General features: G+C 29.2%; 1 protein-coding gene across 7 annotated transcripts in view; it reads right to left on the reverse strand.

Annotated features, from left to right (window-relative positions):
- LOC111638591 (MBT domain-containing protein 1-like) overlaps positions 1 to 24,257 on the reverse strand; it is a 130,706-nt gene that overhangs the window by 98,871 nt on the left and 7,578 nt on the right. For 6 of the 7 annotated variants that reach the window (XM_023384327.1, XM_023384322.1, XM_023384326.1 and 3 more), the window contains exons 2-4: positions 3,407 to 3,605; positions 2,322 to 2,434; positions 2,159 to 2,243 (exon numbers count right to left, since the gene is read on the reverse strand). In XM_023384327.1, coding sequence (XP_023240095.1) covers positions 2,159 to 2,243; positions 2,322 to 2,434; positions 3,407 to 3,554 — 346 coding nt within the window. In that variant the 5' untranslated portion in view covers positions 3,555 to 3,605. The remainder of the gene's footprint in view (positions 1 to 2,158; positions 2,244 to 2,321; positions 2,435 to 3,406; positions 3,606 to 24,257) is intronic. The other variant, XM_023384325.1, reaches the window with a different exon arrangement.

Genomic DNA, 24,257 nt, shown 5'->3' on the forward strand with positions numbered 1-24,257 from the left:
TTATTGTAACCTTGCAGTGATCAAGATTGTTAACTACCTACGAGTTTTGCATACTACTGTAACCGGACATTTTCTTGTAATTGTATAACAGTTTTGCAACTGTGGTAATTTTGGTTATTATTAATTTCCAATGCAATGCTCTGAGGTCCTAAGAACTTTTTTCACCTTTACTTTTAACCCTTTTCCTTTATACTGTACTTCTCCCTTCAGAACCTTTCCTTCAACCTTTTCTTTACCCCCTTTTCTTCCTAGTGGGCTAAGTTTGCAAAAGTAGGCAGCCCCTCTTTCTTTATTAGAATATTATTAGAGTAATCAGTCAATGTAGGTTTATATTATATTTAAATTTCCACTCTTCATCTAATAAGGAATATAATGTGCCATTCACTAGAATTGAATTACATACAGCAATCTCTCGCTCAGGGAATAGTGCTGTAGGCCCGAATAAAATCCACTACAGCATGATTAAAAATCTGTCAAACAATTCCCTTTATAATCTGCTGTGTCTGTTTAACAGAATATGGACAGAACATACTTTTCCTGACTCTTGGAGGCTATCGATCATTATTCCCATTCCGAAGCCTGGTAAAGACCACAAGAATCCCTCAAATTACAGACCAATCTCTCTGACAAGTTGCCTGTGTAAACTCTTTGAGAGGATGGAAAACAGACATCTGATGTATCTCTTAGAGAAAAATGAATACTTTTCACCACATCAGAGTGGTTTTCGTAGGAACAGAAGTACCACTGATAACTTAGTAAACCTTGAAACATGTATACGCGAAGCGTTTGTTAGACGACAGCACTTAGTGTCTGTGTTTTTTGATATAGAGAAGGCCTATGATTGCTGTTGGCGATATGGGATACTCCGTGATCTGGACCATTTCAGATTGCGGGGTAATTTGCCAATTTTCATAAAAAACTTCTTAGAGAATCGAAGATTCCAAGTCAGGATGGGCAACACTTTATCTAGGCCTTTCACGCAACAAGAAGGTGTTCCTCAAGGCTCTATTTTGAGTGTGACTCTGTTCCTAATTAAAATTAATAGCATAGCTAACTGTCTTTCCCCTAGTGTGAAACAATCTTTGTATGTGGATGACTTTCAGATCTCCTGCCAGACATTTTGGGCCAGAGGCCAAATCTGGATAATATACTGGACTTTCTAAAAGTCATTAATATGTATAGGAAATCTAATGATTTATTTATTGTACAGTTTTATTTACTTTGAGTTGCATATTTAAATTATTGTATATATTTTTTGTTGTTGTTTACTTATTTTTGTTGTTGTTTATTTATTTATTATATTCTAGATTTTATATTTATATTACCATTGGCTTTTTAATGGTTAAACTGTGATGTTTCATTTATGTGTATATATGTTCCCCTATTTATTTTCTACCCTGAATTGTACCATGTGTCGTGGCGCAGTATAGCCTGCATGGCTTTTGTGCCAATAAAAATTAACCAACCAACCAACCTTTATATTATATTAGGTTTTAACAAAAATTATACTTGTATCTATATACAAAAAAATATTTACATATATAAAAACGAAAGTATGTCTGTCTGTCCTTCATGCATTACTACACCATTTATCTGATTGCCGTGAAACTTTGGGAAGTTGTTTAATACACTCCTGCGAAGGTTTCTGGCATAGTACATTTATCCTACGATAGGTGGCGCGTGAGTATACAAGCATTTCATCGTGAGCATTTCAGTGAAGTTAGAAGTTGAAACTTGAAATTTGGTACACAGTTAGGGTACATCACGAGAACACACACTAAGAAGGGATTTTTTAAAATCCCCCGTGGGGAAAAGGACAGGATTAAGACTTCAACAATGGAAGTGTTAAGAGAAAACAACGTGCAAGATTTACAGGTGCAGATGTAGTTTATTTTGCATTTTTGCGAGAAATCAAACATATTTTTAGACTCATCTAAAAATTTTCTAATTAGTCTGGAAACAGGGGAACCTAATTCTTGCATTCTGTGAAAATGGGTAAGATTGGCTGTAATGTAATAATCTTAATCTTTGCTATCGTTACTTTTTGCCTGAGCAACACTGGACTTATCTGCTAGTCATAATATATTATAAAAAAAAAGTAAAGCAATGCATAACATTAACAAAATTCTTAATCTATGTAAAAACTTAATTATTTCACCTTGTTTGGATTTCTTTAAATGAGAACTTTTCTTTAAAGTAGATTGTGAAATTGGTCTTTTAGTAGTTTTCATTTGAGTGGAGGTCTAAATTTAAATAATATTTAAAAATCATTGTAGAATATTTAAATTTATTTTTTTAAAATGTAATATATTACAAAATACCTTTCCTCCTGTTGCTTTAGGTAAACCCCTAGAACATGCTAAACTACAGTAACGTTTTGTCTTTGAGTAGAAAGCATGTTTCACACCAATATTTCCACATCGTTCACACACTGCTATAAATACAAATCATTTTATTATTTTAAAAAATCAACAACATTTTACAATTAATTAAATGTTTTAGTTTTTAATATTTCTGTAAAACTTCTAAAGCATTTGAAAAAATATATATATATTTTAAAATTAAATTCTTGAACATTTTTAAATAATTTATTTTATTAAAATAAAAATATACCAGCATGACAAATCTGAAGTATGCAATAAGTTATCATTAGTTTATTACTTAGTTTAAAAAGAGTATAATAAATTTTAACTCAATTTTTCAGTACTCATTTCTAATATAATAATGGTTTTTAATCACTCTTCAGTAAAATAAAATTGTAATTAAAATAAAGAATAAATTTTAAAAAAAGTAATAGCAAACAGGAAAATGTATATGAAAAAATAAGAGCTTTCACTCTTATTTCTTCATATTACTTTTTGAATGTATTATTTTATATTTCCTATATAAAACTACAAATTGTCTTGTAAAGATTTTTAAAAATTCTACCTTCTAAAACATTGTTTTTTTTACTTGTATTTTAGAAAATAATCTCTATTATTATAATTATTCTTATTTCATATACAAGGAGTTCCCAACTTGGTTGGTTAGCAATCCAAGGGGTCAATAGATTACAAGGTGTTGTTTGGAAATTGATATATAAATCTGAGATTTTTCCATCCTATTTGTAATTTATTCTGTATCAGTATAAAAAGGGCAAAGAATTAAATCTAATTTTAAAAGAGAGTCAACTAGCAATGTTGAAAAACCGCTGATATATAAAATAAATTATACAAATTATTTTCTTATTTTAACAATGTATATTGGCTAATTAAGATCTAGATTGTAATGATGCTTTAATTAATACTTATAAGATAATTAAATTAATTATATGATTCTAATTTTATAAGAATAAGAAAATTCAAAAATTAAATAGTTCTAGCTACATATGCATAGTAGTTATTTTAATAAGATAAACGTAACTCACCCATCCCATCTTTTCGAATTGCAAGTGGTCTTTTGAGTCCATTTTGAGATAATGAATTTTCTTGTTGGCATAGCTCATTATCACTATCACTTTCTGAAGATGATGATGATGATTCACTGGTAGAACTGATTTCATTTATCGAAGACATTTTCAAGATTTATTTATTGGCATTAAACTCCCATAAAGTGATGTATAATTCCTAAAACAAAACTTTTATTTAAAATTATATACTCTATTAAAACAATGAAATGAGACATTTAGTTTATTAATCTTTGACTTTGGCATCACTTATGTGAACAATTATTCAGTTCAATATAAGAAAAATCCAGAGATTAAAGCAAAGAAGCTATAATTCATAACATGAAAATTAAAATAATGAGTTTGATACTTAACACAATGTAAAGTTTCTATAAGATCTTACATTATTAAATATTTAAAATTTCATATAAATTTTAATTAAACAGCAACCAATTATAAGTGGATTGAATGAGATTTTACTTCCATTGTAGAATATCTTACATGAATAAGGAATTCTGATATAATGATGATTTTATAATATTTCAAATCAAGTTATTTAAATGGAATAGTCAGATGGAAAGATATGTGAGGTATTTAATCTTTAAGCAGACTGCCTTGACTGAAGACAATAAAACATAGTCAAAAATACTAGCGAGTTTATGTCTTTAAAGTCATTCTAACACTGAGAGACAGTTGTTTTTAACAAATAAAAATATAAATACGACTTTTTCACACAGGCAAATGCCTTGCTTTTGTCCTCCTTTTTTGCTGTTATATTTTCATTTGTTAAATGTAAATAGCGCCAGCCATGTTGCTTTACTATTTTTTATATTTCAGTTGTTTTTCTTGTTGTTACATTGAATAGGGTAATTGTATTTCTGTTTCTATGATGCAAACTAACTTGTCCCCTTACAAAACAGCACATTACATTAAATGATAATCTAGTTTGTCATAACAGGACAAACTAGATTATCATTTAATCTTATAGTTACTGCTAAATATTAAAATTTAACATTATTTTATATTACAGCCATAATTTACATCAAATTATCAATACATCTAATTCATGAATATGTAACCAAAAAGTTTTTACACAAATGTGTGAAACTTTAAAACTAAAATTTAAGATATGACAAAAAAAATTTATTGTATTAAATAACATGTTGAATCTGTTTATTGTAAGTAGTAGCGTTGCCACCTTTTCAAAATCGCTGACCCAGACAGCAGGTGAGGTTTGTTCGAACAGAAGTTCCTGATGCACGCGCAATGTCATTTTGCAATGCGAAGAATAATGTGCAGTGCATGCCGATTCAGTTAGGAACTAGGGAGACTTGGGTAGGAATAACATTAATAAGTAAATTAAGAGAAAACAATTACAGATGACTTAGCTCTATTGGATATTGGAGACGTGTACGTATATGAATTGTACAAGCAAAAAAAAAAAAAAAAGGTCGACAGGTTGCGCACGATATTCCTGGACAAAATTAATAGTTCACCCAGACAGTGAGTCAATTCCCGGAATGTCCAGGTGAAAACCGGACGGGTGATAACACTGGTAAGTAGGTATTTTCTAGGAAAACAAACAGCTCCACAGCACAGATATTTCAGTTTTGGCTTCACACGAAGACACAAATATGGGGACATGCTTCTAACATGGAATGTAAGAAGCATGGAATAAACATGAAATAGCATTCCATGTTAGAAGCATACTGAATAAAGTGGATATGTCAAGAAATGTCTTAAAGCAGTGTTTCTCAACATTTTTCAATTAGCAACACACTTTGAATTTAATAAGCTTCCTATAATACCATAATTTTTAAAATAAAAATGTTTAAAATTTAAAATAAATTATGGTTGATTTTTAAAATTTTGATAATAAATGAATTAAACTTACCAAGACAGAAACTTAATTTTACAAATACAGTGGGTGATCGGTTAACGAACAGATCGGACAATGAACAAATCAAATAACGAACACTTTCGCAAAAGATTTTTATGTTCGGACAACGAACACATGATCGGATAACGAACATCCCACAGAACAAACAAGAAGTGACATAAAATAACGAATACCAATTGGACTTTCCTTGTCTTCGGGCAACAATTCGAAACTTTTCGGAGTGTGGGAGACGTTGACATCGACGCTCAAGCCGGTATATAACGATCGGATAGTATTCCTCCGAACTTTAAAACTCTCCCTTATAATTCCAGCCTATTATTTTTATGACAAAAGAATTCTTTTATGTATTCGCGAGACTGTCGGGTAGGCACTCGTTAAGTTTTGCGTCTGTTTTTTTTGTTAGGTGAGAGTANCACTGTATACTATAAAAATACAGACTATTTAAATAAATACATAAAGAGCTAGTATCAGTCATTAAGCTGGTGAATCACAACATTTATAGAAGCTCCAAAGAGTTGGAATGCCAGTATATGCATAGATGCATGTAACTTTAATGAGGAGGTATGCTGATACCACAAAATTTGCAACAATTGGCCATTTTAGTGAATACATCCTCCTCCCTTTGGTTGGCCGGCAGTAAGAAGATAAAATATAAATGAAATGAAATTTTAAAAGAGCTTATTCAAAATTATAAAAAGTATTTAATATGTGAGATGGCAGACCTGATTTTGCCCTAATTTAAGGAAATTTTTAGCCTATTTCTCCATCACAATCATTAAGAAAACATCACATCGAAAATGCTTTAAATGACACCCTTTTCATCAACAACTGCTAAAGAATTATAACAATCTGGTGTTAAATTATAACAACCTATTTGTTAAAGGAGGAGAAAGTCAACCTTCAAACAAGTAAACAAGATGAATCTTGTCTCAAACCAAATATGGTATTATCAGCTCCATTTAAACGACAGTTTAGCGTCACCTATGACCTCTTACCTGCAACTTCATCTCCAAACATCCAATCACCTGATGGGTTTTCCCAGGCCTAAGGAGGCTAAAGGAAGCTGGGACTCAGGTATCAGGGCAGCCATCCCTGAGACCTTACAGGTGGACATCTCCAGACTCACCGTAGTCAGATGGACATCACCATATGCCATACAAGGTGGACCAGCCCAGAGCATGGAAGAAGCTCTACCCACCAGTCACCACCCTCTCCATACAGCATTGACACATCCCTAGAGGCAGATACCCATCTTGCCATATTCCAGCGACAGATCCAAGGTGACCACAGAGCACATGGACCCAGCCATAGAGAATACCAGCTAGAACTGCCATATGACAAAGGAAGCCATAGACCACAGCTCACCTTAGGATGTCATATACTCCTCCAGGAGAAATCAAGGACGATGTCGGGTATTTTGGGTAGAACAGTTGTAAATGCTCTGTCTAATGTAGATAGAATGGGAATGCACCGCATGAGTGAAGTGTTTATGATTGCGTAATTCGTAGTGTTTGTAATATATATTATAGTTATATTAAACTTTTGTCACATTTGTTAAACCTGACTACCTGTCATTACTCAAATAACAGGCACACTATCGACCTACCCATCACACTCCCCACTCGAATGTGTTAAGACCCATCCAGTCGTATTAAGCCATCCAGTGACAACGTGAGCAGTTTTTGCCAAACCGTTGCTGATTAAACGATCTTTAGGGAATACCCCCTTTTTCCCTGGCATCTCAAATATTTCTATGACACACCTGAGGTACTCTCAGCACACAGGTCGGAAAACACCGTCTTAAATCATCACTTCATTGATATAAAACACATACTAAAACTAAAGACAGTTTAAACAGAAAGATATGATGATGATGATGTTGATTATTATTATTATTATTATAATTTACTTAATAAATTCATCCAGTCTGTTTGCCTGATAGTATTTAAAAACAGCTAGTGTATAATGAGCAATTATTTATTGTGACATCATCACAATGCCAAGCTGCAATTTTTAATCATATTTTTAACTTATTTAATCTATATTAATATTATAAAGAGGTAAAGTTTGTAAGTTTGTATGTAGGAAGTAATCTTCGAAACTACTCATTTGATTTCAAAAATTCTTTCACCAATATTTAGAATGGACCTTCAGAGTGGACATAGGCTGTATATTATTCCATTAAACATTCATATAAATTAAAAGATATCATTGAGGTACAATCACTCAGCAGTATGTAAATCAAAAAAAAAAAAAAACAAAACACACACACACACAACACCTTAATTTGCTGAGAAAAATTTAATAAAAAGCAAACGTTTTCAGCCAAATCTGTTGGCAATCATCAGGCAAAAATATTTGAATATAAACAAATTTTTTTTTTAAAGATATCATCTAGGATTAAAGCTTTTGTGTCCAACAGATGGTGCTAACTCTGTGAGTACGACAACCTAAGTTTGCTTTTCTGTGAGGCATTATGCTTTTCTGTGAGGACGAACTAAAGCAGATCTCTTCTATCTATCTATATAAATAAAAATGTCATGTTCGTTTGTTCCTACCGATTCCTTTGAAATTTTGGCAAAACATTGCATTTGAATACGCATGTGTTTTTATATAATATACATGTCGAAATTCCCCCCACTGGGCGGAGATGGACAGGATTAAGGCTTACCGTGAATAACTCTGCTTCTATTTATACTATTTTAGATGCAATTTTTTTGCATTTTTGATTGCGTTTTAATAGGGTACGTCAACAGAATATACACTAAAAAGAGATTTTTTGAAATTCCCTCCTGTGAGGAGTGTTATACATTTATAATAGATACATTTTGAGCCACAGCAATGCATGGCCGGGTACAGCTAGTTTAAAATATATGGTCTCCACCTCAAATTAGTAGTGGCTTGTCTCTGTACATCATACTTTTCCTTTAACAATGAAGTTGTGCAGGTCATCTATTAACTGCTTTCAGGAAAAAATTTTTGAATTGAAATAACATGACTTCCAGTTTGCATCAGAAATTTATATATAGTGAATTCAGGAATCCTGCCCCTAAGGTTTCTATATCTGGTCTCATCTTTCATCTATCTGTGTTCTTGAGATTAAGGAAGAACAGATGGTGGATGACAGTGGGAATTTATAGGACTAAAATTTTTTCAAACTGCAGCCCAATTAAAGTAAGAAATGCTAACAATTTAAATTACTTTAATTTAAATTATTTAAATTTTAATTTAATTTTAATTTTACGTTAATTTAAATTACTAAATCACAGGCAAATAATCATTAAACACTTGAAGACTGAACATAAAAAAAATATACAGGCCAAAACAAAACTTCAAGAAAACATATTTTAATATTTAAAAATGATATATATGAAAACTACAGAAATATTTTGTATGCAATATAAGCTATTTATAACAGGAATATGACAAAAAATATACTTTTGAACAAAGTTCTTCATTTAAAGAAAAAATGAGAATTGAAGATTACAAAAAGATGTAAGTCCACATTTGTTTTGTTTAATAAAGCTAAATATCCCATATAGACGGTCATCTTTCTGTCGTAAGATTTTATGCTGATGACTCCTGTAATATGTCCAGGAAAACTGTTATTGAATATCATTGTCTAGGTAAGGAAGCATTTGCATTATGTCATGTGTTTAATCCTTAGAAATTTGGCTGTAAATGTCAAGTAATGGAAATTCAGTTGTTTTAATTTTACGAATAATTACTCCATTCTTCAAAAAATTTGTAATCTCCCAATTTCCCAGTTTATTTATCCCTTTTAATTCTTACATGACAAGGATTTTCCCACACTGATCTGAATCTAATGCTATTAGATATATGTTAAATTTACTTATGTTGATGTTTGAGTTGGCTGTTGCCTTAATATCAAAAAAAGTCATGTTTGTTCTTGTTGTAACAGTAACTTGATACTGTTTAACATTCCTAGCACCAACAATCATTTCAACTAATCTACAATACCATAAAATTATTTTTTTACAATACATTTCAAATAATAGCAGTATTATTATGTCAACATTAATTAAGCTGAAGAAACAAATAATCAGCTGGCACCTGTCAGTATATTCAGCCTTACTTACAAAACACACGTAGCATTGACAAAGAGTCAATGCTATTTATAAGAAAAGCTAAGAATTAAATTAATGGCTCTAGCACTTTCTTCCCCATTTATTGACATTGGAGCATACATTCTTTTTCAGAAAAAAATTAACTTAGAAAAAACTGATACTTGCACCCATTTTTATGTTCAGTCTTCAATTAACATTTAAAATACTGGTTAATTAAGGGTGTTAATGATAGCTGATGAAAAAATTGTGCATTAGTCACAAGTTGAAACAGAAAATTCAGAAATAAAGCTTAAAAATGCCTATTTACCAGAAGAAAATAATAACTCTGATTACAATCTAAGTTTAATAAGCATATTTTGACTGTTTTGAAACCTGCTAATTTTGATATTATTAAATGACCGATAATAGTATCTACGATTACAATAAGTGAAGTGGGTCTATTGTATTAAAAATAATCTAGGAATATAAATAGGAATTTTCTTCAAAACATTGAATTGAACTATTTGATTTTTTTAGAAAAAGTATTTTATATAAGAAGAAATAACTGACAAGAATAAAACTTCTATAATTATATCATATTTTTATATCCAATATCATAAAACCAAGTTTCCATTACATTATTTTAAATTACATTAAAACATTGATAATTGTTATGAAATAATGTAAAATGTAATTAATTTATTATTTATTTTGTCTACCTGAAAGGAGATCATCTCAAATTCAAAATGTTAATATTGACTATGAAAGGTTTTGACAGATAAACTTATCTACATACAAATTATACATATATACTATTTTAAAACTAATAAAAATAAGATATAAACTTTACTTGCTATAATTTTTAAATCATTAAACACATTCAAATATATTTTTGCAAATAAAAATTAAATATAATGAACAATTTATGTTCAAAGTACAAAATGCATTAAGAGAACATAAGTAAACAATTCACTTTACCTTATATAATACAAAGAATTTCTGCTCGGTTAATTCACTCTTATTTTTATATAAAAATTTCTGCTTGATAAATCCAAGCTTGTATAAACATGGATTTATCAATTGCATCAATAATCAACAAAACCATGTTTTATCAGTTTTAGAAGTAGTTAAATAAAAAAGTTCTTCCTAAGTAAAAAATACTTCACATCTAGAATAAATTTTATTTACCTAACAAAATGTTATTAAATGATCTAAAAAATATACAATAAGAAAGTTATCTAATATTTTACATTAAAATTAATAATATATATATATATATGTATTGTTAATAAATATTGTGTATAATGTTGTTAAATATTAAACACTGCAATAATATGCAATTTTTCTGTGAAAATGACAGGATTTTTATTATTATCATTATTAATGGTGTCATTTTTATTAAGCTATTTAAATGTTTATTTTACTTTTTTATTATTTGTTTGCTTATTGATCTGATAACAAGAATAAATTATTTCTCAATAGTATAGGAATAGTTTAAAAATATTATTGATTTTAAGCCAATTATTTACACATTTTAAGTAACAAAACTATAGTAAATTTGTATAAATAAAATAAAGAGCTGGCAGATATAATCATAATTATATTATTATATAATAATCTTAAAAAAATAATCATATTTGCAATAAATTAACACAAAACGATTGAAATAAATATAGATTTACAACCATCAGAAAGAATAATTTAAAAATTTTTGCTTTAAAAATTATATTAAATCATTATTTTAATGTGTATTATTTAAGATTTTGTAAACATATTACATTAAATCTATCATAAACATGGCATTCTTTAAAGAAAGGATGTAATTTTATAGTTTTAGGAAAATACACATTCATGTATGAAAAACATATAAAACATTTATGTTTATTATTGAATAAATGAATATATAGCATCATGTAAAACAATTTGTATATTGATCTGTTATCTCCACTAATAAATTTATTTTCATTTCCTAGTTATAAAGAAATTTAAATAACTACTTTTAAATAAATTTATTAACCCATAATTATATACTTTACCATCTATTTACTTTGCAATACTGTACAGTACATATTCCATGTAATGTCAATGTACATTAAAAACAATCCAGCATTTCCCTTTAGATACTGTATGTATAAACTATTAAAAACTGTATGTAAGGAAATTAAAGATTTTCTATCAATAAATCAAATTAAAAAGTAATTTTTCAAATACAAAATTAGTTAAATTTAATAATTGTTATTATTACACCAATTAAGTTCATATTCATAGATATTTTAAATAATTTTTAGTATAAAGAGAACTTTTAGAATCTATTATATTAAAAACTAACTTTCTAATGTGTTCACTGACTGATAAACAAATTATTATTACTGGTTATGTTATTGGTATATAGACTGTGTCTTACTCAGTTGATGCAGCTGGAGTTTGCTTTTTGAAACATTAGAGAGCATTTTGAACAAAAAGGATGCTGGAAGATATAAAGGCAGAAAATTTTATTAACTTCTTAACTTCTATAGAGGTTACTATTACAAGTTAAGAAAGGTTAGCAATGTTAGAACAATGAAGCATTTGATTATAGTTGGTCATTTATTCAAAACTCTCAAAAAAAAAAAAGACAACTGCTCAAATATAGATTCAAAAGGGAGAGAACCAGTTCAGATCAGTTTATTTAGGAAAGCAATGCAATTTGTATTACCCAATGAAAGAAAAATGCTAACAGAAGCTTATGGTTATGCTCAAGGTTCTTGAAATGTAAACATTACAAGCCTTGGAAGCTCAACATATACTACACTACCATTAAGACAAAAGACAGAAAGTAAAACTCAAAATTTAAATAATTTCCATGTCTAGATAATGTTACATTTGTGGAGCAATATGGAATTTGACGACAGATTGAAAAAATTTTGGAAATTACTAAATATTCAAAACAAGAATAGAAATCAAATAGATACACAGGACCAAATAAAATTTTAAATAAAAATAATACAGTAGAGCGTCGTTTATCTGAAAGCTGGTTATCCGAAACGTCCGTTATCCAAAAGCATTCCAGTCAGCAAATTTAAATTTTCGCTAGTGCTGTGGCGCTGCAATCTTCGGCTATTTCTCGGGCTACTCAAATATTTTACGTTTTTGATACTAAATTAACATCTGAAGTATAATTTTTTATTGTTTTTATATTTTTCAATAAATTTATTTTGTTTGTACAAAATAAAAAAATAATTTTTAACGATACAATAGTCTTCGTTAGGCTTAACATCGACGAAAATTCAACGCGAAGCGACACGCAACGGAGAGAAATTTCAACATGGGATAAATTAATATATTTTTTCGTACATGATTCGTTATCCGAAAAATAAGTTATCCGAACCACCCCAGTCCCCAATTGATTCGGATAAACGACGCTCTACTGTACTTCAATTACATGATTTTAAAGAAAAAGTTTTGAATTGAAATAACGTAATTTCCTGTTGTGTTATTTCAATTCAGAATTTGCATCAGATGTTCATATATAGTTAATCGGGGCCTCCTGCCCCTAAGGTTTCCATATCTAGTCTCAGATTTCATCTAATTCTATTCTCAAGATTAAAGAAAAACAGTGATGGATTACAGTGGAAATTTATAGGTCTACAATTTTTTCAAATTATAGCCCAACAGTTGAATAATGATCTTAAAGTACTATGGAACTTTAAGATCATTATTCTATAGATGTTTGTATCATTTAAAAAAATTCATGATAGTGGTCTGCAAGATTCAAAATTGTGAGTTTAATATTCCATGAATCCAGAAAGGTCAGCAACCACTGACACACTACAAAAATTAGAAATATTAGATATTCATAACAGACATACATTATACTACAGAAAGCTGCTATACAAAGTACTTATCACATAGTCAGGAAATTCTTAAACACAGCAATAAAATTAGTAATAGCTTGTTCTGTAGTTATGTCTTAACTCTGATCTGGTATAGCATTAGGTACCAGTATATAGCTGAGTATGATACATTTCACCAGTACCACTTTTGGTCACTAGTCACTAAGTGTGAAAACAGTAACAATTATACTGTGTGCCATTCCAGTCAGTACAATGGTGAACATGCAACAGAAACCAGTGTATATTGTGGTATAAGTTTAAATCAGTTATAACAGTGCAACATCAATGTCATAAATGATATACTTATGCTCAAGACGCACCTATGGAAAAGACCATAATTTGATGGTTTAATGAGTTTAAATAAACTAAAAGTGTGCACATTAAAAAAATCACGTACAGAATCTCCTACAACAGAAAACAATATACAGTAGTGGCCAAAAATAGAACTACCCTTAAAATATTTTTTAAAAATGCAACCTCTATTTTGTTTACTACCTACTACATAATTAATATTGTGATTATTATAGTTGAAAAGAGCACAAAAAAGAGTCAAAATACTCAATTGAATCAAACAGGTTTTATTTTAAATCTGATTTACAAAAGAAAAAATGAAGTTTTTATATTTTACACTGTGACAAAAGTAGTATGCAGATTTGTCCACTATTTTTAAGCCAAAATATTAGTATTTTGTGGCATATCCAGAGTGCCTGATCACAGCATCATATCTACGTTCCATTGAATCAGCTAAGTTGTCTCAAAGAATACAATTATCAAATGATATCAAACAAAGAATGATAGAAATGCATTTGAACAAAAAAAAACCTTTACTGAAATTGGTAAAATTTTTAATGTGGATAAAACTGTTGTTGCAAAAGTGGTGAAGAAGCATTTTAAAATATATGGGACTATTATTTCTGCCAAAAAGTCAGGTAGACCACAAAAAACAACAGCACAGTTGGATCGTTAGATCAGGCATACGAGTGCAGCCAACCCTTGTTTGTTTCACATATTAAATGTGAAGTGGGTAACCCAGATATTAGCTTAAGGACTTTATGAAGACGTTTGACTAGTTTTGGATTACATGAGAGACGACCAGCAAAGAATCATCTCTGCAAAAGACAAAAAGTTAAGATTAGAGTTTGCACATGAACACACAACTTCGACCAAATAAAAATGGTCCAAGGTGTTATAGAGTGATATATCTAAATTCAATGTCTTCTCTAGTAATGATATACGATATGTCAGAAGACCAGTGAACATGAGATACAGTAGAGCCTTGATTATCCAACCCAATTGGGGACTGGGGTTGGTCGGATAATTGAAAAGTCGGATAACCGAAAAGTATGAAAAAATCCATTACAGTAGAGCCTCGATTATCCGACCCAATTGGGGACTGGGGTTGGTCGGATAATTGAAAAGTCGGATAACCGAAAAGTATGAAAAAATCCATTATAACCATTGAATAATGGGGGTTATAGGGGGTTCCGGATTAGACAGGGGCCAGATTACTGCAGATCTACTGTATTATCCTGCTTAATACTATCAGTTAGTTAGTTATCATCATCAAAATGATGATAACTAACTGATCCAAAATGGATCAAGGCAAGTTCTAAAATGATTACAATAAGCAGATTCTACTCTATGTTTTGCTTTACATTATATCTAATGCAATTCCTTAGAGAGCACAGATAAGCTAAAACTATTAATTTCAATAAAAAATATTATTATTCTTGCTTAAATATGTTAGAATAATAATAATTATTGTTCTTAAAAATATTTCAGAAAGATGTAGTTAAGAAACAAAGTAAACAAAACAAAATTTTCTGATGAACTCAATTGTACAAAATTAGCAATACATCTAGACCAGGAATAGTCAACCTTTTAATACCTACCACCCACTTTTGCATTTTTGTTGGTAGTAAAATTTTCTAACTGCCCACCAGTTCCACAGTAAGTTAATTTAGTGCAACTGCAAAGTACTCATAATTTTTGAGTGTCAGTTTAGTAAAAATATGCAGTTAAATTTATCTTTTTATTTATATTTTGCATATGTTTATAATACACAAATTTTTTTGACAGTGCATCAAGTGTTTTTTTTTATGTCAAAGTGAAAAAAAGTAGCTAAATCTGGCAATGCCAACCCCACTATGAAATGAGCTCAACTTGTTACAGTATAATCTGCTCCATCAGTGAGTCATAGATGCACAGTGATAACAGAAAGTAGCTTTGGCATCGGACAAAACCCCTACCAACCACCACGAAAGCTCAAATCGCCCACTAGTGGGCAGTAGAGACCAGATTGACTACAACTGATCTAAACAATCAAGCAATATGATAAAATTCATAATGCATGATCACAGTCATCAATAGAAATATAAACAAAATCAGAATGAAGTTTGTTTGCTTTTTGTATAATTTAAATCTCAAATTCTTCAATGTTCAGCAGTCATTTTAAAAAGCCTGAAGTTTAGACTTAACAGCTAACTTCTAAGCTTATTTAAAATTATTAATTTTTCAATGATTTGAAAAATTTTTTCAGATGCATCATCGACCAATTAATATATCATTATTTTATACTAAGTATGCTATTATTGAAGTGTTTCAGTCTTTTATTAACCCTCCAATATTAATATAGTCTATGAGACTGATTAGTATGAAATGCATCTATATCTCCTGTATGCATGTTTAGAAATTCATGTGCTTTCCTGTATCTTTGCCTGAATCAAATCTCTACCACTTGCATATGTAAACAGATACCATATGTTGTTTCATCCAAAATAATCTAGTTTTGGTGCTGTGGAATGATGCTAGTTATAATTACAGTATTAAATTTTTTCAAACTGCAGTAACTGTAATATCAGATGTAGAATTATTATAATGTTACTTAGAATACATAGCAGGTGATTAGACATGGACTACAAATAGTAATATGATCATTTTTTCAAGTTGTGGGCATAGCAACTAGATATTGGCACTTGACTTACAGATTATTTAGAAAAGGCACATGGAGACAGGGAGACTCAACATGTTCCACAATTGACTTGATTGAGAATTAGAATACTAAACTTGAAACCTTAGAAATAAAAAGACAAGTTGCAAAATAAAATACAAATGTGTTCATTGCAACTACTTCATGTGTCTTGATCATAACAGCTGTTTGAATAATCGAGCAGATCCTAAAATCTCCCTCTGTACTTTATCATTTATTTTTTGTAACTTTTGAAACTTATTTGTGAATGAATTGTGTATATAACTGTTAATTTATTTAAAATAGAATAAAAAATGAAATATTTATTTACTGACTTTTACAACTAAATAAAAAACTGAAAAATATCCTGACATTCAAAAGCTCAAAAATTGCTTCTTCAGGCATAGAATAATGGCATCTTAATGGAACCTTACAATTTTTTTTGAAAAGATTCCATTATTCTATGCCTGAAGAAAACAATCTGTAATTTGTTGAAAGTACTTGTAGTAATGTTTCAAGTAAAAAATAAAAACACCAATGCAAAGTATTAATATATACTAATATCCAACTTTTTCCTTCAATATCACAACAAAGTAATAGGAAAACAATCACAATGGAATCAACATAATGACATTGAATGGCCATTAAAAAGTTAAAAAAAAAAAATCTATGATTAAAAACAAATAAAAGTAATCCTAACTTTACAATTCCTGAGACCAATGAGATGAAGGTTCAATTATTTTTAGTTACCATACTTTAATCATCATTTCAAAAGTCTTAACATATCTTCTAATAGATGTTTTTATTGATAGATTGTTTTTATGATGAATATATGCACCATAATCATTTTATATAAAGAATTTTTCTCTTATTTAGAATTACATATTTTCAGCATTTTAAAAAAGAAAGAAAAAAAAATTTTCATGTTATCAATTTCAATTTTTAAATAAAGTTTCTTAGTAAAAATTACCAAAAATATAGTCTCATTTTTGATTATTTTATATTGCAAGTTCTTTATTTATTATTATAACATNGGTTAACGAACAATTCGGATAGCGAACAAAGTCTTGGAACGGATTATGTTCGTTAACCGATCACCCACTGTATACTATAAAAATACAGACTATTTAAATAAATACATAAAGAGCTAGTATCAGTCATTAAGCTGGTGAATCACAACATTTATAGAAGCTCCAAAGAGTTGGAATGCCAGTATATGCATAGATGCATGTAACTTTAATGAGGAGGTATGCTGATACCACAAAATTTGCAACAATTGGCCATTTTAGTGAATACATCCTCCTCCCTTTGGTTGGCCGGCAGTAAGAAGATAAAATATAAATGAAATGAAATTTTAAAAGAGCTTATTCAAAATTATAAAAAGTATTTAATATGTGAGATGGCAGACCTGATTTTGCCCTAATTTAAGGAAATTTTTAGCCTATTTCTCCATCACAATCATTAAGAAAACATCACATCGAAAATGCTTTAAATGACACCCTTTTCATCAACAACTGCTAAAGAATTATAACAATCTGGTGTTAAATTATAACAACCTATTTGTTAAAGGAGGAGAAAGTCAACCTTCAAACAAGTAAACAAGATGAATCTTGTCTCAAACCAAATATGGTATTATCAGCTCCATTTAAACGACAGTTTAGCGTCACCTATGACCTCTTACCTGCAACTTCATCTCCAAACATCCAATCACCTGATGGGTTTTCCCAGGCCTAAGGAGGCTAAAGGAAGCTGGGACTCAGGTATCAGGGCAGCCATCCCTGAGACCTTACAGGTGGACATCTCCAGACTCACCGTAGTCAGATGGACATCACCATATGCCATACAAGGTGGACCAGCCCAGAGCATGGAAGAAGCTCTACCCACCAGTCACCACCCTCTCCATACAGCATTGACACATCCCTAGAGGCAGATACCCATCTTGCCATATTCCAGCGACAGATCCAAGGTGACCACAGAGCACATGGACCCAGCCATAGAGAATACCAGCTAGAACTGCCATATGACAAAGGAAGCCATAGACCACAGCTCACCTTAGGATGTCATATACTCCTCCAGGAGAAATCAAGGACGATGTCGGGTATTTTGGGTAGAACAGTTGTAAATGCTCTGTCTAATGTAGATAGAATGGGAATGCACCGCATGAGTGAAGTGTTTATGATTGCGTAATTCGTAGTGTTTGTAATATATATTATAGTTATATTAAACTTTTGTCACATTTGTTAAACCTGACTACCTGTCATTACTCAAATAACAGGCACACTATCGACCTACCCATCACACTCCCCACTCGAATGTGTTAAGACCCATCCAGTCGTATTAAGCCATCCAGTGACAACGTGAGCAGTTTTTGCCAAACCGTTGCTGATTAAACGATCTTTAGGGAATACCCCCTTTTTCCCTGGCATCTCAAATATTTCTATGACACACCTGAGGTACTCTCAGCACACAGGTCGGAAAACACCGTCTTAAATCATCACTTCATTGATATAAAACACATACTAAAACTAAAGACAGTTTAAACAGAAAGATATGATGATGATGATGTTGATTATTATTATTATTATTATAATTTACTTAATAAATTCATCCAGTCTGTTTGCCTGATAGTATTTAAAAACAGCTAGTGTATAATGAGCAATTATTTATTGTGACATCATCACAATGCCAAGCTGCAATTTTTAATCATATTTTTAACTTATTTAATCTATATTAATATTATAAAGAGGTAAAGTTTGTAAGTTTGTATGTAGGAAGTAATCTTCGAAACTACTCATTTGATTTCAAAAATTCTTTCACCAATATTTAGAATGGACCTTCAGAGTGGACATAGGCTGTATATTATTCCATTAAACATTCATATAAATTAAAAGATATCATTGAGGTACAATCACTCAGCAGTATGTAAATCAAAAAAAAAAAAAAACAAAACACACACACACACAACACCTTAATTTGCTGAGAAAAATTTAATAAAAAGCAAACGTTTTCAGCCAAATCTGTTGGCAATCATCAGGCAAAAATATTTGAATATAAACAAATTTTTTTTTTAAAGATATCATCTAGGATTAAAGCTTTTGTGTCCAACAGATGGTGCTAACTCTGTGAGTACGACAACCTAAGTTTGCTTTTCTGTGAGGCATTATGCTTTTCTGTGAGGACGAACTAAAGCAGATCTCTTCTATCTATCTATATAAATAAAAATGTCATGTTCGTTTGTTCCTACCGATTCCTTTGAAATTTTGGCAAAACATTGCATTTGAATACGCATGTGTTTTTATATAATATACATGTCGAAATTCCCCCCACTGGGCGGAGATGGACAGGATTAAGGCTTACCGTGAATAACTCTGCTTCTATTTATACTATTTTAGATGCAATTTTTTTGCATTTTTGATTGCGTTTTAATAGGGTACGTCAACAGAATATACACTAAAAAGAGATTTTTTGAAATTCCCTCCTGTGAGGAGTGTTATACATTTATAATAGATACATTTTGAGCCACAGCAATGCATGGCCGGGTACAGCTAGTTTAAAATATATGGTCTCCACCTCAAATTAGTAGTGGCTTGTCTCTGTACATCATACTTTTCCTTTAACAATGAAGTTGTGCAGGTCATCTATTAACTGCTTTCAGGAAAAAATTTTTGAATTGAAATAACATGACTTCCAGTTTGCATCAGAAATTTATATATAGTGAATTCAGGAATCCTGCCCCTAAGGTTTCTATATCTGGTCTCATCTTTCATCTATCTGTGTTCTTGAGATTAAGGAAGAACAGATGGTGGATGACAGTGGGAATTTATAGGACTAAAATTTTTTCAAACTGCAGCCCAATTAAAGTAAGAAATGCTAACAATTTAAATTACTTTAATTTAAATTATTTAAATTTTAATTTAATTTTAATTTTACGTTAATTTAAATTACTAAATCACAGGCAAATAATCATTAAACACTTGAAGACTGAACATAAAAAAAATATACAGGCCAAAACAAAACTTCAAGAAAACATATTTTAATATTTAAAAATGATATATATGAAAACTACAGAAATATTTTGTATGCAATATAAGCTATTTATAACAGGAATATGACAAAAAATATACTTTTGAACAAAGTTCTTCATTTAAAGAAAAAATGAGAATTGAAGATTACAAAAAGATGTAAGTCCACATTTGTTTTGTTTAATAAAGCTAAATATCCCATATAGACGGTCATCTTTCTGTCGTAAGATTTTATGCTGATGACTCCTGTAATATGTCCAGGAAAACTGTTATTGAATATCATTGTCTAGGTAAGGAAGCATTTGCATTATGTCATGTGTTTAATCCTTAGAAATTTGGCTGTAAATGTCAAGTAATGGAAATTCAGTTGTTTTAATTTTACGAATAATTACTCCATTCTTCAAAAAATTTGTAATCTCCCAATTTCCCAGTTTATTTATCCCTTTTAATTCTTACATGACAAGGATTTTCCCACACTGATCTGAATCTAATGCTATTAGATATATGTTAAATTTACTTATGTTGATGTTTGAGTTGGCTGTTGCCTTAATATCAAAAAAAGTCATGTTTGTTCTTGTTGTAACAGTAACTTGATACTGTTTAACATTCCTAGCACCAACAATCATTTCAACTAATCTACAATACCATAAAATTATTTTTTTACAATACATTTCAAATAATAGCAGTATTATTATGTCAACATTAATTAAGCTGAAGAAACAAATAATCAGCTGGCACCTGTCAGTATATTCAGCCTTACTTACAAAACACACGTAGCATTGACAAAGAGTCAATGCTATTTATAAGAAAAGCTAAGAATTAAATTAATGGCTCTAGCACTTTCTTCCCCATTTATTGACATTGGAGCATACATTCTTTTTCAGAAAAAAATTAACTTAGAAAAAACTGATACTTGCACCCATTTTTATGTTCAGTCTTCAATTAACATTTAAAATACTGGTTAATTAAGGGTGTTAATGATAGCTGATGAAAAAATTGTGCATTAGTCACAAGTTGAAACAGAAAATTCAGAAATAAAGCTTAAAAATGCCTATTTACCAGAAGAAAATAATAACTCTGATTACAATCTAAGTTTAATAAGCATATTTTGACTGTTTTGAAACCTGCTAATTTTGATATTATTAAATGACCGATAATAGTATCTACGATTACAATAAGTGAAGTGGGTCTATTGTATTAAAAATAATCTAGGAATATAAATAGGAATTTTCTTCAAAACATTGAATTGAACTATTTGATTTTTTTAGAAAAAGTATTTTATATAAGAAGAAATAACTGACAAGAATAAAACTTCTATAATTATATCATATTTTTATATCCAATATCATAAAACCAAGTTTCCATTACATTATTTTAAATTACATTAAAACATTGATAATTGTTATGAAATAATGTAAAATGTAATTAATTTATTATTTATTTTGTCTACCTGAAAGGAGATCATCTCAAATTCAAAATGTTAATATTGACTATGAAAGGTTTTGACAGATAAACTTATCTACATACAAATTATACATATATACTATTTTAAAACTAATAAAAATAAGATATAAACTTTACTTGCTATAATTTTTAAATCATTAAACACATTCAAATATATTTTTGCAAATAAAAATTAAATATAATGAACAATTTATGTTCAAAGTACAAAATGCATTAAGAGAACATAAGTAAACAATTCACTTTACCTTATATAATACAAAGAATTTCTGCTCGGTTAATTCACTCTTATTTTTATATAAAAATTTCTGCTTGATAAATCCAAGCTTGTATAAACATGGATTTATCAATTGCATCAATAATCAACAAAACCATGTTTTATCAGTTTTAGAAGTAGTTAAATAAAAAAGTTCTTCCTAAGTAAAAAATACTTCACATCTAGAATAAATTTTATTTACCTAACAAAATGTTATTAAATGATCTAAAAAATATACAATAAGAAAGTTATCTAATATTTTACATTAAAATTAATAATATATATATATATATGTATTGTTAATAAATATTGTGTATAATGTTGTTAAATATTAAACACTGCAATAATATGCAATTTTTCTGTGAAAATGACAGGATTTTTATTATTATCATTATTAATGGTGTCATTTTTATTAAGCTATTTAAATGTTTATTTTACTTTTTTATTATTTGTTTGCTTATTGATCTGATAACAAGAATAAATTATTTCTCAATAGTATAGGAATAGTTTAAAAATATTATTGATTTTAAGCCAATTATTTACACATTTTAAGTAACAAAACTATAGTAAATTTGTATAAATAAAATAAAGAGCTGGCAGATATAATCATAATTATATTATTATATAATAATCTTAAAAAAATAATCATATTTGCAATATATTAACACAAAACGATTGAAATAAATATAGATTTACAACCATCAGAAAGAATAATTTAAAAATTTTTGCTTTAAAAATTATATTAAATCATTATTTTAATGTGTATTATTTAAGATTTTGTAAACATATTACATTAAATCTATCATAAACATGGCATTCTTTAAAGAAAGGATGTAATTTTATAGTTTTAGGAAAATACACATTCATGTATGAAAAACATATAAAACATTTATGTTTATTATTGAATAAATGAATATATAGCATCATGTAAAACAATTTGTATATTGATCTGTTATCTCCACTAATAAATTTATTTTCATTTCCTAGTTATAAAGAAATTTAAATAACTACTTTTAAATAAATTTATTAACCCATAATTATATACTTTACCATCTATTTACTTTGCAATACTGTACAGTACATATTCCATGTAATGTCAATGTACATTAAAAACAATCCAGCATTTCCCTTTAGATACTGTATGTATAAACTATTAAAAACTGTATGTAAGGAAATTAAAGATTTTCTATCAATAAATCAAATTAAAAAGTAATTTTTCAAATACAAAATTAGTTAAATTTAATAATTGTTATTATTACACCAATTAAGTTCATATTCATAGATATTTTAAATAATTTTTAGTATAAAGAGAACTTTTAGAATCTATTATATTAAAAACTAACTTTCTAATGTGTTCACTGACTGATAAACAAATTATTATTACTGGTTATGTTATTGGTATATAGACTGTGTCTTACTCAGTTGATGCAGCTGGAGTTTGCTTTTTGAAACATTAGAGAGCATTTTGAACAAAAAGGATGCTGGAAGATATAAAGGCAGAAAATTTTATTAACTTCTTAACTTCTATAGAGGTTACTATTACAAGTTAAGAAAGGTTAGCAATGTTAGAACAATGAAGCATTTGATTATAGTTGGTCATTTATTCAAAACTCTCAAAAAAAAAAAAGACAACTGCTCAAATATAGATTCAAAAGGGAGAGAACCAGTTCAGATCAGTTTATTTAGGAAAGCAATGCAATTTGTATTACCCAATGAAAGAAAAATGCTAACAGAAGCTTATGGTTATGCTCAAGGTTCTTGAAATGTAAACATTACAAGCCTTGGAAGCTCAACATATACTACACTACCATTAAGACAAAAGACAGAAAGTAAAACTCAAAATTTAAATAATTTCCATGTCTAGATAATGTTACATTTGTGGAGCAATATGGAATTTGACGACAGATTGAAAAAATTTTGGAAATTACTAAATATTCAAAACAAGAATAGAAATCAAATAGATACACAGGACCAAATAAAATTTTAAATAAAAATAATACAGTAGAGCGTCGTTTATCTGAAAGCTGGTTATCCGAAACGTCCGTTATCCAAAAGCATTCCAGTCAGCAAATTTAAATTTTCGCTAGTGCTGTGGCGCTGCAATCTTCGGCTATTTCTCGGGCTACTCAAATATTTTACGTTTTTGATACTAAATTAACATCTGAAGTATAATTTTTTATTGTTTTTATATTTTTCAATAAGTTTATTTTGTTTGTACAAAATAAAAAAATAATTTTTAACGATACAATAGTCTTCGTTAGGCTTAACATCGACGAAAATTCAACGC

Source organism: Centruroides sculpturatus, unplaced genomic scaffold (genome assembly GCF_000671375.1).
Source record: "Centruroides sculpturatus isolate CEXI.00-Female unplaced genomic scaffold, Cexi_2.0 scaffold1182, whole genome shotgun sequence".
Classification (NCBI taxonomy): domain Eukaryota; kingdom Metazoa; phylum Arthropoda; class Arachnida; order Scorpiones; family Buthidae; genus Centruroides; species Centruroides sculpturatus.